Source organism: Microcaecilia unicolor, chromosome 1 (assembly GCF_901765095.1).
Source record: "Microcaecilia unicolor chromosome 1, aMicUni1.1, whole genome shotgun sequence".
Taxonomy (NCBI): Eukaryota; Metazoa; Chordata; class Amphibia; order Gymnophiona; family Siphonopidae; genus Microcaecilia; species Microcaecilia unicolor.
The window spans coordinates 616,536,841-616,554,416 of NC_044031.1; the positions used below are offsets into that span (position 1 = coordinate 616,536,841).

Here is a 17,576-nt window from a genome sequence, read left to right on the forward strand (position 1 = left end):
TTCTCTCCTATTTTCTTTCCTCTGGCATTGTAATTTGTAGTTTCCTTTTGTGTTTTTATATTGTATCTTTCTTTCTTGAAGAGTGATATAGTAAGCATTTGAATAAACAATCCCCTTAAGGAAGTCTCATGAATGCTACAAGAAGTTCACAATCTTAAGATAACCCTTCCAGTTTTGTACACTACCTTTCTGACTGGCTGTGGCACTACATATGTTTACAAAGGTGATAGTGCTGGTGGCAGCTGCCTTATGCAAAGAGGAATTTTTTGTTGTTGTTACATTTGTACCCTGTGCTTTCCCACTCATGGCAGGCTCAATGCGGCTTACATGGGGCAATGGAGGGTTAAGTGACTTGCCCAGAGTCACAAGGAGCTGCCTGTGCCTGAAGTGGGAATCGAACTCAGTTCCCCGGGACCAAAGTCCACCACCCTAACCACTAGGCCACTCCTCCACTCAATTTTGGTCCACCCTTATTTGAATGACAGAGAGCACAGTTGTTCCAAGAAAACAAGTCACATAGTGGATGGTACGCTTATTTATAATAGTCGGGATGGGTTGTCAGGTTCTCCAAGAGCAATCTTACTTTGTTCCAAACCTTAGAATATTTGAGGACAAAGTTCAACATACTCTTCAAGGCAAAATGTGTGGGTTTTTATTTTTCTTCTTCCCTTCATGAGAAGGGAAAATCTACAGAGCAGAAACCACCTCGCTCTTCACAAACCAACAGTTTGGCGTTACATTCAGGTGTTGATGGCTGTGACTTGAGAGTTAGTGTCATGGGAGGTTTTTTTCACTCTCTGGTTTCCACAGTGTTGAGAGTTCCACCTTTTATACTATCTCACTAGTACTGGAAGTATGTCTCAACCGGTGGTTATGCACCAAAAATATCTCCTACTGCTACTTTATTTCTATAGTGCTAGTAGATGTACACAGCGCTGTACACCATGTAAGAAACCAGTCCTTGCTCGACAAAGCTTACAATCTAATCAGGACAGACAAACAGGACAAATGAGCAATAAAGAAATTAAGATGGAAATGATAAAATGGACATGGGTACTGAACAAGTGAATAGGGGTTAGGAGTTAAAAGCAGCCTCAAAAGGTGGGTTTTTAGCCTAGATATTAAGTTTGAAAACCCCAGGTTGGATCCTTGTGATGACAGATGTACATCTTGCAGGTTGGAAGGCACATCTTGACAGATGGATGCAAGATAGATGGTCTTTGGTGGAAGCTCAGTGGTTGACCAACCATATGGGGGATCAGCCTAGCTCTCCTGGAATTTCATTAGTTAATTCAAAACAAAGTGGTAAGGATTCTATCCGACAATGCGATGGCAGTAGCCTAGGTTAACAAACAAGGAGGAACAAGAAGGCTGCAAGACGGAAGAGGTATAGATGTTGATGCAATGAGTGGAGGAAAATCTGGAGAAAGTTTTTTGGCAGCACGTGGCTGGGACCCAAAATATCTGGGCCGATTACCTCAGCTTGAATTCCGTGAATCTAGAAGAATATGCTTTCTTGGAAGTAGCACACCATTGAAGTTTTCCCATTGTGAATCTGATGGCGACTGGCCAGAACATGAAGGTTCCAGTTTTCTTCAGTCAGAGAAAAGATTGGAAGTCAAAATTAATAAATGCCTTAATTTAATCATGGTTGCAGTTTGGTCTTCTGTAGGTATTTCTGCCATGGCCTCTTATAGGCAGAGTTATTCAAAGGATAGGGCCTAATAGTAAGACACCCTCCCCCCCCCCCCCCCCTGTATGGAGATTTGATGTGTCTGAAAGTAGAGGTTCAAGGCCTGGTCAGCATGCCAGTACTGTCCATTTTGTCTTACAGGTTGGCTTTTGAGTGGGCAAAGTTAACAAAGAGGCTCTAAGGCAATAGCTGCTTTGTTTCCTTCTAGGACATACACGATTTGGAAAACTCATGAGAATTAGTATCAAGATAAGTTTTCCCCCTGCATTCTTCTATTCCAGATATGAGTTCATGCAAGATGGCTTGGAGAAGGGGGCTGCCTTTTGCCCCACTGAAGGTTCAACGGCAACTTTGTACTATTTTAGAGACCCAGTAAGAGGAAAGTTAGGCTTCACATTTGGACTGGTATGGTTTTCCTGCAAGGTTAAATCTGCTGTGTTGGCTGTTGATTTCCACTCTCTTTCCCCCCCCCCCCCCCCCCCCTGGGATTTAAACTTGGTCTTGTCTGCCTTAGTTCTTTCTCCTTTTGAACATCTTGATTCAACAAACTTAAGATATCACACTTAAAAGAAGTTTTCTTGTAGCCATTTGTTCAGCTAGGTGAATTTCAGAGCTGCAGGCCTTGCCCTGTAGGGAACATTTTATGGTCTTTAGCAAAGAAAGTTTGTGCATAGAGCAGTTCTTTTCTTTCCTGAAATTGTGTCAGTCTGATTCAGATGACAGGATGTTTTGTTTTCAGGATATTAAAAATGAGGATAGTGCAGTTGCTTTGCACAAATGGAATGCTAGACACATGTTAAAAGCAGTATGTGAAGAGTATGGAGGTAATGTGGAAATCAGATAAGCTATTTTTATTCTTTTTGGAGGAGCTTGTAAAAGGGAAGAAACACCAAAACGACAATTGCTTAATGGGTTATAGAGGCTATTGCTTCTGCTTATATTCTCCATAGTCTTTCAGTTCCAAAAGTTTTGAAAGCTCATCTACTTGGGCGGAACACACCTTATTTTTCTTCTTGTGATATTAAAGTGGTAACATGGAAATCTGTGCATTCCTTTGCCTGTCACTACAGATTGGATGTTTAAGCTCGATGTGATGCAGCCCTTGTGGCCAAAGTGTTAGCTGCAGGGATTACAGTGTCCCACACTTGGCAAGTACTGCATTGTTACATCCCAAGTATCTGGTCTGATCTGGTGGGACAATAAGTAAGGGAATCTGCTAATTCTCTTGAGTTCTTCTGGACTAGTCTAGAACCCACCTGTATTTTTAGCATAAGTTTATTTTCTATCTCCTGAAGCAGAAGTATTTCAGTGTAACTTGTTCATTATTCCAGTTTGATCTTTTAGTCTGGAGGGCTCTAGCCTTTATTGCTCTATTTTGAGAAGTTTATTAGTTCTTGGGGTACTGCTGTATTGTAAATACTGACTGGCCAGGGGGTTGCACAGGGTTCTTAAGTGATATTACAGCTCAGTAATTCTAAGTCTCCACCTACTGGCAGCACAACCCCAAGTGACTGGACTGGTCTGAAGGGACAGAAAATTATGGGTGAAAACTAATTTACCCATACTCTTTTTTTTTTTTTTTTTTTTTCTCTCCAATCTCTTGGGGTGGAGTGGATGTATCTCTTTTGATGAACTAGTAAGAATATGCAGTAGAAAATGGAATCACTTGCCTCATTCCCTTTTTGTGGGTGGGTGGGGGGGGGGGGGGGGGGGAAAGAAGTGTTTATACTTCATCCTCCGATATCCATTATCTAATATTTTTTTGTCACCGAGACACCTCATTCATTATTATGGATTTGTGCTAGGCATGGTACAAGGAATCCTAAGGTGGAAGAAGTGTGGATCAAGTTGCTAGTTTAGTATTTGGTCCTCCTTGTACCAGGAGTTTTGTATACATCTGCATATATTTTCTATAGGTTGGGCAAGAAGAATTGAAGGAACTGACTGCAGAGTCCCTGCAGAAGGTTGTAAGCAGTCAACAGGAGCTGCTGCTCCAGCAGGAACAGTTGCAAGATAGCCAGGCACAGATGGAATTTTCCATAACAGACAACCTGCAGCAACTTACCCAAGAGAAGGCCCTCATAGCTAGCGGTCACCAATTAATGGCTCAGCTCATCGAAGGCATCAGTGAGAAAATGGGTGAGTCTGGTTGCTTTGTGCTGTGACCTTTTTCAAACCTGAGGGTGCAGTAAGAATTTTTTCTGGCTCCCAAAGAGGAATGCTGCTTAACTTTTTCTCTTACTTCTTAGATACCACATGTCCCCTCTGACCAATGCCTGGAAGGATAATTTACTTCTGAAACTGTCATTTATATCCCTGTTGGGGTCACATCTGCAGGATTAATCTCTCTTCCTTCAGGATCTAGATTCATTCTCTCATAGGCAGCTGAATGGGGTGAGCCACTGGGGTCATGGCCCAACCAATTTATTGCCTCATGACATCAAGAACTTGGGATATTGGGAGGACAGGGGAAAATGTTGGCTTGTTTGCCTGCCCCCCCCCCCCCCCAACCTAAAAAAATGCAGGGACAGCAGAATGGCATCTCCATAATACACCTGCACCTTGGCCCTGATATGCAGGAAACCTTAGGTCTTCTGAGCCTTGGTGCTACAGTTCGCCTAATGAAATTCCAGAAAAATAATGTTTCTATGTACTTAGTTCCTCAAGTTTTTATCCTATAGATATCAAATTGGGGGGGGGGGGGGGGGGATGCCTTAGCAACTCAAGACACTGTCTTAATTCCTAGTACATTCAGTAAGGGAGGCACTTTGGACAAATCCCATGGTCAGACAAGGCTGGACCAAGGATACCTGAGGCCCTAGGCGAACCTTCAGCCATGTGCCCTTCTCTCACCCCCCCCCCCCCCCCCAAGGACGGATCAAGGCCCTACCACCCTGTATTCCAGCATCCACACCATCCTTTTCCCCCTCCTACCCCTTCCCTCTTTAGCATCTCCTCTTCCCCTCCCATGCCCAGCATTTCTCCTCCCTTCCCTGCTGCCACTACTCTACCTGTTCTGTGGCCCAAGTTGCAACTAGACTCCTGTGCTGGCACAAGGCCTATAAACACAGGCCTGTGCTGCCATGTCTTGCACTCTCTCTCTCTTTCTCTCTCAATCCAGTATTCTTTTAGAACACAGTGGCTATAATTTGGATTTTGCTCACAAAAAGGGATTTCTGTATGTGTGAGCATATGTGTGTGTTAATTGTGACGAGCCTGATACCTGTATCCTCTCCCTATTCAGAGAATGTGAATAATCACTTACTGAACCAGGATAACCAGCTACAGGAGGAACACCAGGTCATCTTGGCAGACTTGACTGAAGTCCAAGCCAAAGCCCAAGAAATTTACTCCAAAATGGGTAACTGCCATTTGTGGTACTTTTATAAGATGTTTGCTGATGCTATGGTATTTAATTTCCCCAACCCTGATAAAGTGAAAATTTAAACAGTTGGGTTTCAGGGACCATGAATGTACATGAAGTTATTTAAAGTCATGTCACAGAAGGGTACTGTTCAGAATATGTGCTGCTGTAGATAAGTGGAAATGATTTTGTTGAATTGATAAACTTATAACTTTGGTGTTTGGTAATAGGAATCTCAATGATACGTTTGATTTTAGCCTACATAAGCTTTTAATTTGTTTACTAATCTGGATTTTCCTCACACCTTTTTCAGTAGCTTAAGGTGAGTTATGTATTGATGGCTTGTAGTAGCAGGACTGGAGCCTTAACAAGTCACAGCCAGGCAGTGGGTTTAAAGGTACACTAGACTGCCCCTCACAAGGTAGCACAAACAGCTGTTTCTGGCCTGGGGTCCCAGAGTTCTGCTTTTAATGTTCAGCACAATTGGAACAGGTTGGGCCCTGGTTTCCAAAGTTACAGTTTCAATGGGGTTCTAAAACAAACTTGGCCTACCTGAGTGCAGCTTCTGTAGTATTCATGTATGTGGTGGAGACGCATGCTATGGGGCTTTTCTAATCTGGCAGTGCCATGAGCGCTTGTCCTCCCTGGGCAATGCCCTCCTAGCTCTTTGCTGAGTCACTTCCCCCCCTGGTCTAGAGTGTGGTTTTTAAGGTGGCTTTGTAACTGTGAGGAGTACTCTCAAGGAAGAGTGGTAACTTCTACAGACTCCCTCACATGCCCTCCCCCTCTGCTCAACCAACTATCAGGGTCCACCTTCTGGGAGAGGAAGTCAGTGTTCAGACGTTCTCAAACCACCTGGTGTTGCACATCGAATTGGAAGGGCTAGAGACTCGAACCATCGCATTATTTGTGCATTAGACTCTGTATGGTGAGCCATCCACTGGGAGGGGTTCATGGTCTGTGGTCAATATAAAAGGTCACACCAGCAGATAGCACTGGAAAGTTTCTAGTGAGCATTTGACAGGGCCACTCTCCACTTCTGCACCAAGGCCAATGTTGGACGCATCCTTTGGACTATAAATGGTCAGTTAAAGTCAGGACTCGCTAGAACTGGATCAGAGCAGAAGGCATTCTTCAGGTTTCAGAAGGTGAAATCCAGTGCACCATAGCCAGGGCCACCTTCTGGAAGAGGTAGGTCAATGGCTCTGCTTTTTCAGCGAATACCAATATGAATCTCTGGTAATACCCAAGTAGCCCCAGGAATGCTTGCACTTCCATTTTTAGACTGGGGTCCTGGTACTTGCAGATACTGGACTTCTTGTCCTCCAAGGAAACATTTCTTCAGGTTTGCTGTAAGTCCTGTAGCTCTTCTACTAACCTAGAAATGTACTCACTGCTGCTCACCAGTATATCTCTACACTCGTCCTTCCCTACACCCCTTCCCGTGCACTCCGCTCCATGGATAAATCCTTCTTATCTGTTCCCTTCTCCACTACTGCCAACTCCAGACTTTGCGCCTTCTGTCTCGCTGCACCCTACGCCTGGAATAAACTTCCTGAGCCCCTACGTCTTGTCCCATCCTTGGCCACCTTTAAATCTAGACTGAAAGCCCACCTCTTTAACATTGCTTTTGACTCGTAACCACTCGCCTCCACCTACCCTCCTTTCCTCCCTGTACACATTAATTGATTTGATTTGCTTACTTTATTTTTTGTCTATTAGATTGTAAGCTCTTTGAGCAGGGACTGTCTTTCTTCTATGTTTGTGCAGCGCTGCGTACACCTTGTAGCGCTATAGAAATGCTAAATAGTAGTAGTAGTAGTAGTGAAGAGTAGCAAATCTCCTGGACCGGATGGTATTCATCCCAGAGTACTGATAGCAGGTCCGCAAGCTCATTTTTCAGTTCTATTAGTAATATGTAATTTTGTCCTTAAAATCGAGCGTGGTACCGGAAGATTAGAGGGTACCCAATGTAACGCCGATTATTAAAAAAGGTTCCAGAGGAGATCCAGGAAATTATAGACCGGTGAGTCTGACATCGGTGCTGGGCAAAATGGTAGAGACTATAATTAAGAAAATTACAGAGCATATTCAAAAGCATGGATTAATGAGACAAAGGCAACATGGATTTAGTGAAGGAAAATCTTGCCTCACCAATGTACTACATTTCTTTGAAGGGGTGAACAAACATGTGGATAAAGGTGAGCCGGTTGATATTGTGTATCTGGATTTTCAGAAGGCGTTTGACAAAGTACCTCATGAAAGACTCCAGAGGAAATTGGAGAGTCATAGGATAGGAGGTAGTATTCTATTGTGGATTAAAAACTGGTTAAAAAATAGAAAACTGAGAGTAGGGTTAAATGGTCAGTATTCTCAATGGAGAAGGGTAGTTAGTGGGGGTTCCCCAGGGGTCTGTGCTGGGACTGCTGCTTTTTAACATATTTTATAAATGACCTAGAGATGGGAGTAACTAGTGAGGTAATTAAATTTGCTGATGATACAAAGTTATTCAAAGTTGTTAAATTGCGGGAGGATTGTGAAAAATTACAAGAGGACCTTACGAGACTGGGAGACTGGGCGTCTAAATGGCAGATGACGTTTAATGTGAGCAAGTGCAAAGTGATGCATGTGGAAAACAGGAACCCGAATTTATAGCTACGTCATGCAAGGTTCCACTTTAGGAGTCATGGACCAAGAAAGGGATCTAGGTGTTGTCATTGATGATAACATTGAAACCTTCTGATCAGTGTGCTGCTGCGGCTAAGAAAGCAAATAGAATGTTAGGTATTATTAGGAAAGGAATGGAAAACAAAAATGAGGATGTTATAATGCCTTTGTATCGCTCCATGGTGCGACAGCACCTTGAATATTGTGTTCAATTCTGGTTGCTGCATCTCAAAAAAAGATATAGTGGAATTAGAAAAGGTGCAGAGAAGGGCAATGAAAATGGTAAAAGGGATGGGATGACTTCCCTATGAGGAAAGGCTAAAGTGGCTAGCGCTATTCAGCTTGGAGACAGGGCGGTTGAGGGGAGATATGATAGAGGTCTATAAAATAATGAGTGGAGTTGAACGGGTAGATGTGAAGCATCTGTTTACGCTTTCCAAAAATACTAGGACTAGGGGGCATGCGATAAAGCTACAATGCAGTAAATTTAAAACGAATCGAAGAGAATTTTTCTTCACTCAACGTGTTATTAAACTCTGGAATTTGTTGCCAGAGAATGTGGTAAAGGCGGTTAGCTTAGCGGAGTTTTAAAAAGGTTTGGATGGCTTCCTAAAGGAAAAGTCCATAGACCATTATTAAATGGACTTGGGGAAAAGCTACTATTTCTGGGATAAGCAGTATAAAATGTTTTGTATTTTTTTTTTTTTATCTTGCCAGCTATTTGTGACCTGGATTGGCCACTGTTAGAAACAGGATGCTGGGCTTCATGGACCTTTGGTCTTTCCCAGTATGGCAATACTTATGACTTTTCCTCCAGGAATTTAAAAAAGGTTTGGACAAATTCCTGGAGGAAAAGTCCATAGTCTGCTATTGAGACAGACATGGGAAGCGACTGCTTGCTCTGGGATTTGTAGTATGAAGTTTTACCACAATTTGGGTTTCTGCCAGGTACTTGCGACCTGGCTTGGCCACTGTTTGGAAACAGAATACTGGGCTAGATGGGCCATTAGTCTGACCCAGCATGGCTACTCTTATGTTCTTATGTAAAGAACACAATTACAGAGCATATTCAAAAGCATGGATTGAGACAAAGCCAGCATGGCTACTCTTATGTTCTTATGTAAAGAACACAATTACAGAGCATATTCAAAAGCATGGATTGAGACAAAGCCAACATGGACTCTGTGAAGGGAAATCTTGCCTCGCCAGTCTATTACATTTCTTTGAAGGGGTGAATAAGCATGTGGATAAAGGTGAGCCAGTCAATATTGTGTACCTGGATTTTCAAAAGGTGTTTGACAAAGTACTTCATGGAAGACTCCAGAGGAAAGTGGAGAGTCATGGGATAGAAGGTGGATTTAAAAACTGGTTAAAAGATAGAAAACAGAGTAGGGTTAAAAGGTTGGTATTCTCAATGGTAGATAGTGGGGTTCCCAAGGGGTCTGTGCTGGGACCACTGCTTTTTAACATTTATAAATAATCTAGAGATGGGAGTAACTAATGAAGTAACTAAATTTGCTGATGACACAAAGTTATTCAAAGTTATTAAATTGCAAGAGGATTGTGAAAAATGTATGAGACTGGGCATCTAAATGGCAGATGTCGTTCAATGTGAGCAAATGTTGGTGTTAACAGTTGTCTTTGTGTTCATATTTGGCTTCATGTTGCTGGTTATTTGGCCACTGTATTGTTGTTTAGGTGGCGATTGGGCTCTTCCAGTTGTTGGAGTTGTCATCTTCCTGTGATGCATATTTTGTTCCATTTGGTTGGAGTTGTTGCTGGTATCCCCATTATCCACGTTGTTGCATAGTAGAAGATCCATGCCTTTAGGTTGGTCATTTTTGGGTGTTACTTCTGGCTTGAGGGTGTTGCGGGTGTTTTGGGGGCTCTGAGGTGCTTGTGTTTGTGTGTTGCATGGGGCTTTTTTTTTTTTTTTCTTTTACCTTGACTGGGGGTTTGCCTGCATCAGTGAGAATGATCAGATAGAGAGGTAGTGAAAAATGTCCTTCAGTAACAGTCCAGTCTAAAAGATAAATGAGCAGTGGAAGTTCTTTCTCAGCGAGTGGAGGATGCTGTGGCTAATTGTGGCAGCAAAGAGAGGGTGCATACTTACATCACCACCCCAAGTGAGAGGTCTTTGTTCTGGGCTGCCGTTCTTCAATAATGAGTCATGCAGCTCTGAATAGGGTGTCTACAGTATGGGTGGTGGGCCATCCAGAACTGGGCTTTCGCAGGGCATGGACCCTGAACCTGAATAGCATCTCACCATTTACAGTTCATCTGCATCCAATGTTCCCGCAGCCTTTGGGCACGCCACTGTGCCTTGGGGCAGCCTTGGGGCACTCCTCGGCTGGTTGTCACCAAATGTGGTGATGGTGAGACTACGCTGTCCTTTGTGAGTTGGAGTGCGCTGTGGTGTTCTGATGTTTGATTGCACTGCTGATCTGCGTCTGCCTGCTCTGGTCTGCCGACACCGGACTGCTCTGTTGAGCCGTGTGGTCTAGTTGGCCCTCTGGATTAGTACAGCTTTCCCACTAATTTTGCTCCTAGGTTCCTACGGACAGGTTGTAGCATCGCTTTGTTTGATTTTACAATTCCCTTTGTGTTTTTCTGTTTGAAAAAAAGGTTACAAATGCTCTGTTCTCTTTTTCAAGTTGCCTGTTTGGAATTACTGCAGGCAATTGAGAGGGGAAGGGAGAGATGAGCAGAATAGGACAGGTATTTTGAGACAGGAGAGTGATTGACCGTAAGCACTTCTTGGAATGCAGCTATGAAAAAAGCTTCCACAACGCTTGTTTTAAATCGCCTTTAATTCGCAAACATTGTTTTTCTTGAGGTTGTTGTATCTTCCCCAGATTACTAGGGTGTATGAAAATCTTTTATTTGGTCAGAGCAGATGTTTGTATTAAAGTAGGTGAGATTAGAGTTTGCATACAAAAAGGTGCTCTGAGCAGCTGTGGGCTGGAGAGATTGTGGCAAATCACCTCCTTAATCCCGCAGTGGTTGTTGTCCCCCCCCCCCCCCCACTTCCCCCACATGTGAAACTAATGGATACCAGGCTCTATAATAGCTTCAGGAACTATGGACATTCATGGTACTAAGATCTTTTTAAATTAACTTCTTAATAGTTCTTCAGAGTTGAAGAGTAGTCTAATGGTTATTGCAGCAGGCTAAGAACCAAGGGACCCAGGTTCAAACTCCAGTTTTAGTCTTGTGGTGATAATTTACTATTTATTGTGAGTCCTTGAGGGATAAAAAAATACCTAATGTACCTGAATGTACAGCACTTGTACAGCCTTCAGACTTGAAGTTTCCTTATACATTCAAGTACAGTAGGTATCTTTTTCTGTCCATTTTTTCTAACTATTAAACTATCCCTCTACGCTGGGTGGATATCTGTGGCCATTTTATAACATGGATGTTTCTATGCAGCCACAAATACATCTGTCTATATCCCTTGATTTTCCCCATTCATAATTTGGACGCTTCCGTTTGTAAAATGGATATTCATGCTGGATAACCAGAACTTGGATGTGCATTTTCTCAGCATTTTAGAATGGGCTGTATGTCAGGAAATCATGTTCTAAAATACATGAGACATGGACGTCCTTATGTGATACACAGACTTTGCTGTCCATTTTCTGAGTTGGATGTCCTGTCTAAAATGCTGCTCTATGTAAATACAGAATTTCAGATACACATATCAGTTTAACCCAAATGTTCTATTTCCTCCAAGTTTTGTTTTTCTTTTCTTTTAATAAGGAGAAAAGCCTTGCAGACCCATTCCCTCCCTCCCCGTCCACACCCCTACCTTAGTTACCTGCAACACTAGAGAGCAACCCATCCTGAATTACCCAGAGTGCCCTTTAGCTCAGTAATGGTGATCTTACCCTTACCCTAATCAGACGCAGATTACCACCACATATACCGCATTCCTATAAAAACATCATTCTACACACTTTAATGGCATACCTCACAAACGGACCCCCAATTACACACAGATGCCTACTGTAGAAATCTGTTTAGAAAGCATTCTTGAACCTATGCCTCTGCACGTTTCTCCAACTTGTTTAAATGTTGCCTTCTTTTTTACATTTGATTTTACTAATTTTTTTTAGAGAGTAGCAGTTTCTAGGTCAGAGCTTCTTAAACTGTGGGTCGTGACCTGGACAGGTGCTATATAGGACATCATTGGCCTGTGCTGCCCTGGATTTACAGCACTTTCTGCAGTCACATGAATTGGGGTCGTGGCCACAAAGATTGGTGAAAGCTGCCTTAGGTTCTGGAATAGTTAAGTTGTCCCGATTTAAAGCCTTTTCTGCTTTTGGCAATGCTTGGTGCTGGCATGTTACACTAGAGAATTCGGGAACTGTAGACAGCAGGGGGAGTAAAAGAAGGTACTGAAAAATCATTGACTTAACTGAGCATGTCTTGGTGCTACCACACCTTTGATTTTCACAGGGAAAAAATGCTCAACAACGTTGATACGTCATTTAAGACATAAATGTGGCTTTCAGTATGATACTGGAGGAGCTAGGTGCACTGAAGTTCGTTTTTTTTTTCTCTGCAGAGTCCAATATGGCCCTCTTTCTGGCTTACCACAACCAGACAGCACAGTATTATGATACGCTGATGGAAAAGCTGCAGAGAATGAACCAGAGCCTAGCACTGGTACTGTATGCCATGGACCATCTGCAGAGCAGTGTGGAGCTCAGACTTGGGCACATCCAAAGCTTCCTTGGCTGGGCAGGTGATACGAGAAGGAAATTGTAATAAGTACACATATATTGTGGAAAAGCCCCCCCTCCCCCAGCCCTGTAATGTCCTAGTGCAATACAGGATGCTTCGGGATGAAAATTTGTGCTTCTGTGTTGTATAGTGTCTGTCTCTCTTCTTCACCCCCCCCCCCCCCCCCAAGGCAATTCATCTCCCATTTTCCTTTCAAGACATGCACTTTTGCTGTCTAGTAAGACTGGAAAGAAGTCTCCAATGACATTTTATTCTTGGTAATACTGCTTTGGCCTGAGGTAGTAACTGTTCTCCCCTGTAATAAAGTATGTTGCCTCCCACAGTGCAGCCATCTCCAGACAAGGAGAGACTTTATTCTATGCCCAAGCACTGCAGTTAGATCCACTGGACAAACCCAGAATATTGGCCTATATAGAATGTCAGGGCTCTTCTTAGCCATACCAGACCAGTCCAGAACAAGTTGGTGGTGTATCGGTTGACCAGCGGATAGAGACATAGCAAGAAAGTAATTCCATGTGCTTTTCCCTTAGAGGATTGTGTAGCCATAGAATGCTCAGTGTCTCCAACCAGACCAAGACTGAGCGTCTTATCTTTTCATCTTAACCCACCTCTCCTCTTTCCCCCATCCTCTATCTCTGTGGATAACACTCTCATCCTCCCTGTCTTATCAGCTCGTAACCTAGGGGTCATCTTTCTCTGCACTTATCCAACAGGCTGCAAAAACCTGTCATTTCTTTCTCTATAATATCACCAAAATTCATCCCTTTCTGAGCACAATACCAAAACCCTTATCCACACTCTCATCACCTCTCACTTAAACTACTGCAACTTTCTTCTCACATGTCTCACACTATAAGCCATCTCTCTCCCCTTCGGTTAGTGCAGCGGATTTTGATCCTGGGGAACTGGGTTCAATTCCCACTGCAGCTCCTTGTGACTCTGGGCAAGTCATTTAACCCTCCATTGCCCCAGGTACAACTATGTAAACCGCTTTGAATATAGTTGCAAAAACCACAGAGAGGCAATATATCGAGTCCCATTCCCTTTCCCTTTCAATCTGTTCAAAATTCTGCTGCACAACTTATATTCTGCCAGTTTCACTATGCTCATGTTAGCCCTCTCCTCAAGTCACTTCATTGGCTCCCTATCTGTTTCTGCATACAATTCAAACTCCTCTTATTGACATACAACTACATTCACTCTGCAGCTCCTCAGTACCTCTCCACTCTTAAATCTTTTCCTACACTCCTCCCCGGGAACTCCGTTCATTGGGTAAATCTCTTGTATGTACCCTTCTCCACTGCCAACTCCATTCCATTTATCTTACTGCACCATATGCTTGGCGTAGACTTCCTGAGTCAGTATGTCAAGCTCCATCTCTGGCTGTATTCAAATCTAAGCTAAAAGCCCACCTTTTTGAGTCTGCTTTTAATTCCTTACCCCTATTCAGTACCCATGTCTGTTTTATTATTCCCATCTTAAGTAATTCTTATTCCTTGTTTGTCCTGATAAGATTGTAAGCTCTGTCGAGCAGGGACTGCCTCTTCATGTTCAAGTGTACAGCACTGCGTACGCCTAGTAACACTATAGAAATAAGTAGTAGTAGTTATTTGTTACACCACCTTTGAAATTGTCATCTAAGTGATGTACAGAATATACTTAAATGACTGAAACATCAAAACAAAATCATTAGACAACTGTTGACAGCAATAATTTATCAATAAACTTATCAGTGCCAGAGCATGAAAAGAAAAAAAGAAAAACGAGTGTGAAATATATTTTTTTCTCTCAATTATCTATCTGCTCTGTTTTTATCAAAACGCAATAAATTATCTTAACGTCTCTTAACAAATCATGCTAGCAATTCCTGTTTGGCAATGCCAATGAAGCCCATTGCCGCATTGAGAATTACTAGCGTGGTTTGGTAAGAGGCCCTTAGTCCAATAGGTTAAAAAGCCTGCCTAAATAACCACATCCTCAAACCTGTCTTGAACTTCTGATAGGAAACCTCCTGTCAAAGCTCTTGAGGGAGAGAACTCCATAGTATTGGAGTGATATTTCATGCCATACTGTGTTTAGTTGTATCTAACCATATTCTCTTAGGTGACTGAACTACCAAACAATTCTGTGACAATTCGCTTCTGATGATCTAAGACTTCATGTTCGCTGGAATGGAAGAAACAAAGAGGGTATTCCTGTATAAAAACATTGGTGAAAGAGACAGTCTGTTATCTTGACTTTTTTTTAACCATTTGGTTAGAAAATATCAACTTCCAGCTGGCCCATTTCTCTAACAAATTGTTTAGCTGAGATGGGAGTGCAGGGAGATGAGAATCTTGAGCTTTGACATATTTTGATCCAAATTAAGATTTGGATTAAAAGTTGGAACATTTTAAAAAGTTAAAATCCCTATATTCCCGGCCCTATTGAACAGCTTGCAGTGAGAAGAATAATTCAGTCTGAAATCATTAAAGATATGAGGATTTGTTTGATAGACTTTAGGTCACAGCAACCGCTTGATCTCTGCTTATTGAGCTTGCATTGAGCTGTTGCTTGTTGGTAGAGGGAGAACAGCATTCTGATGCTAACTTTATTTTCTTGTTTTCCAGGCATGAACCTGAATGCCATCTATACCTGTGTCCTTCACTCGGGATATTTCCTATTGCTAGCTCTGCTTATGACCTTCTTGCAGACTCCTGGCTTTTCTCGTGCCCTCTTCCTTGCATTAGTTGTGATGAACGCACTGTCTGAGCTCAATCATGGTGTCTCCCTAGGTTTTCGCTCTCTTACCTTTCTCCTGATTTGTCTGGTCACAGGTAAGTGCTGATTCTTGTGAACATAAAAGGGGATGCCCTACTTAGTGACATTCCAATGAGCTAGATGGGCTGACCACACACATGCAGGGGCTTGCCAGGAAGTAATGTAGCAGTCTGTTACATCTGGTCAGTTTGAATCCTTTGAGTATGATCTATGAGGTGAAGAGGAAAGCTTCTTTTGGATGGTTTGCAATGCATATCATCCCCCAAGATGTAAACTAGGAATAGTAATTCTTTCACACAGAAATTTGTACTCACTTTGGTATGAAGATTTATAGTCTTTCCCTTCCGCTTAGATTTTTTTTTTTTCATGTGGGATAAATAATGCATAAAAGAGAGAGTGACTGTTAAAGCCACACAGGCAGCCAAGCAGCGGGAGAGAAGGTGGCCTAGTGGTTGGAGCAATGGGCTAGGAGCTATGAAAGTCAGGGTTCAAATCTTGTTTCTGTCACACATAAATCCTTATGATTTTGGACAACTCACTATTCTATTGCCACAGGTAACCACTTAGATTGTAATTTCTCAGGGCAGGAACACATTCAACAGCGCGTGGTCTGCGTGAGTCAATCAGGAGGGACTTGACTTGTGGGGATGATCTATTGGTGTCCACGGTTGCCGCAGCTTCGATACCCCCGAGGCTGTGGCGGCCATGGGTGTCGGCGGACCATCCTTCACGGGTTGGGTTTTTCTTGATTTGATTTGTGCAGATTGCTGGTGGGGAGTGGCAGCTTCAAGGGGGGGGAGTTGGGGAGAACTCTTTCCCGGTGGCTGTTTCTCCTCTGCATTTTAACAACTTTTAATAACTTTGTGTTGTCAGCAAATTTAATTACCTCACTAGTTTATTCCCATCTCTAGATCATTTATAAATGTTTAAAAAGCAGCAGTCCCAGCACAGAACCCTGAGGAAACCCACTATCTACCCTTCTCCATTTAACCCTACACTCTGTTTTCTAGCTTTTAACCAGTTTTTTAATCCACAATAGAACACTGCCTCCTATTCCATTACTCTCCAATTTCCTCTGGAGTCTTTCATGAGGTGGTTTGTCCAAATGCCTTTTGAAAATCCAGATAAACAATATCAACTGGCTCACCTTTATCCACATGTTAAGTCCCTCCCTTCAAAATGTGTAGATTGGTGAGGCAAGATTTCCCTTCGCTAAATTCATGTTGGGCTTTGTCTCATTAATCCATGCTTTTGAATATGCTCTGTAATTTTGTTCTTTATAATAGTGTCTACCATTTTGCCCAGCACCGATGTCAAGCTCACTGGGCTATAACTTCTCAGATAACCTCTGGAGCCTTTTTAAAAAATCAGCATCACGTTGGCTGCCCTCCACCACCACTGGTAACAATGTACCTGTGTGCATTCTACGTGAAGGGAAGTTTGCAGCCTTGGGGATTTATCAAGCTAATTATTGTTTTAACTATCCATTGGCTTCCAGTAGAGGCCCAAATTTTGTTTAGGCAGCTTAGCAATTTAAGATAATAGGGAATGGGACTTGTATAATACCGCCTTTTACAACTACATTTCAAAAGTGGTTTGTATAGTATATACAGGTACTTATTTGTACCTGGGGCAATGGAGGGTTAAGTGACTTGCGCAGAGTCACAAGGAGCTGCAGTGGGAATCGCACCCAGCTCGCCAGGATCAATGTCTGCTGCACTAACCATTAGGCTACTCCTATATGAAGTTACTCCTGGTTATGTGCTAGTATTGCTATGTATACCTGCAAATGTGAGGATGTATCTTATACATTGCTTTTAAATTTGCTATCATTTCCTAGTCCTAAGGGTGTGCGTTACTGGAAACATTTTCAGACAGCTTTCCCTGATCAAGCAACGGCCCTCTGGTCATCGCTTCCAGATAGTATTAGATCTCTACCTAGTTTTGATTGTTTTAAGAAAGTGATTAATTCCAGAAGCATGTTTTGTGTACTGTTTATTCTTTTTGGATAATCTGAGACGTGTGGTCTAGTACTCTGTAATCCACTTAAACTGTATCTGGTAATACCAGACTATAACAATGTGTACCTGTAAGTTACCTGAGCAAATTCTTATGAAAACGGTCATAATACTGCCTCCACTCTGTCTATATCCTTTTCAGAAGCACCAAAGAAAGCTAAATATCATTTTCTTTTACTTCTGCCATTTGAGGCTTTTTCTACACCTTACCTTTACATTTATACCTCGGAAACATTGCTTACATATCTCACTCTTTGGGGCAGTTGACCCTTGACATCTCTGGTTTGTATTGGAGACAATGGAGGGTGAAAATGGCTTTCCCAGC

The 17,576-nt window shown here is 42.5% G+C and overlaps 1 protein-coding gene across 6 annotated transcripts in view; it reads left to right on the plus strand.

Annotated features, from left to right (window-relative positions):
- The window catches only part of LOC115460475 (protein brambleberry-like), a 70,129-nt gene that overhangs the window by 24,127 nt on the left and 28,426 nt on the right, over positions 1 to 17,576 (plus strand). For all 6 annotated transcript variants that reach the window (XM_030190239.1, XM_030190235.1, XM_030190236.1 and 3 more), the window contains exons 5-8: positions 3,610 to 3,832; positions 4,938 to 5,054; positions 12,295 to 12,474; positions 15,083 to 15,289. In XM_030190239.1, coding sequence (XP_030046099.1) covers positions 3,610 to 3,832; positions 4,938 to 5,054; positions 12,295 to 12,474; positions 15,083 to 15,289 — 727 coding nt within the window. The remainder of the gene's footprint in view (positions 1 to 3,609; positions 3,833 to 4,937; positions 5,055 to 12,294; positions 12,475 to 15,082; positions 15,290 to 17,576) is intronic.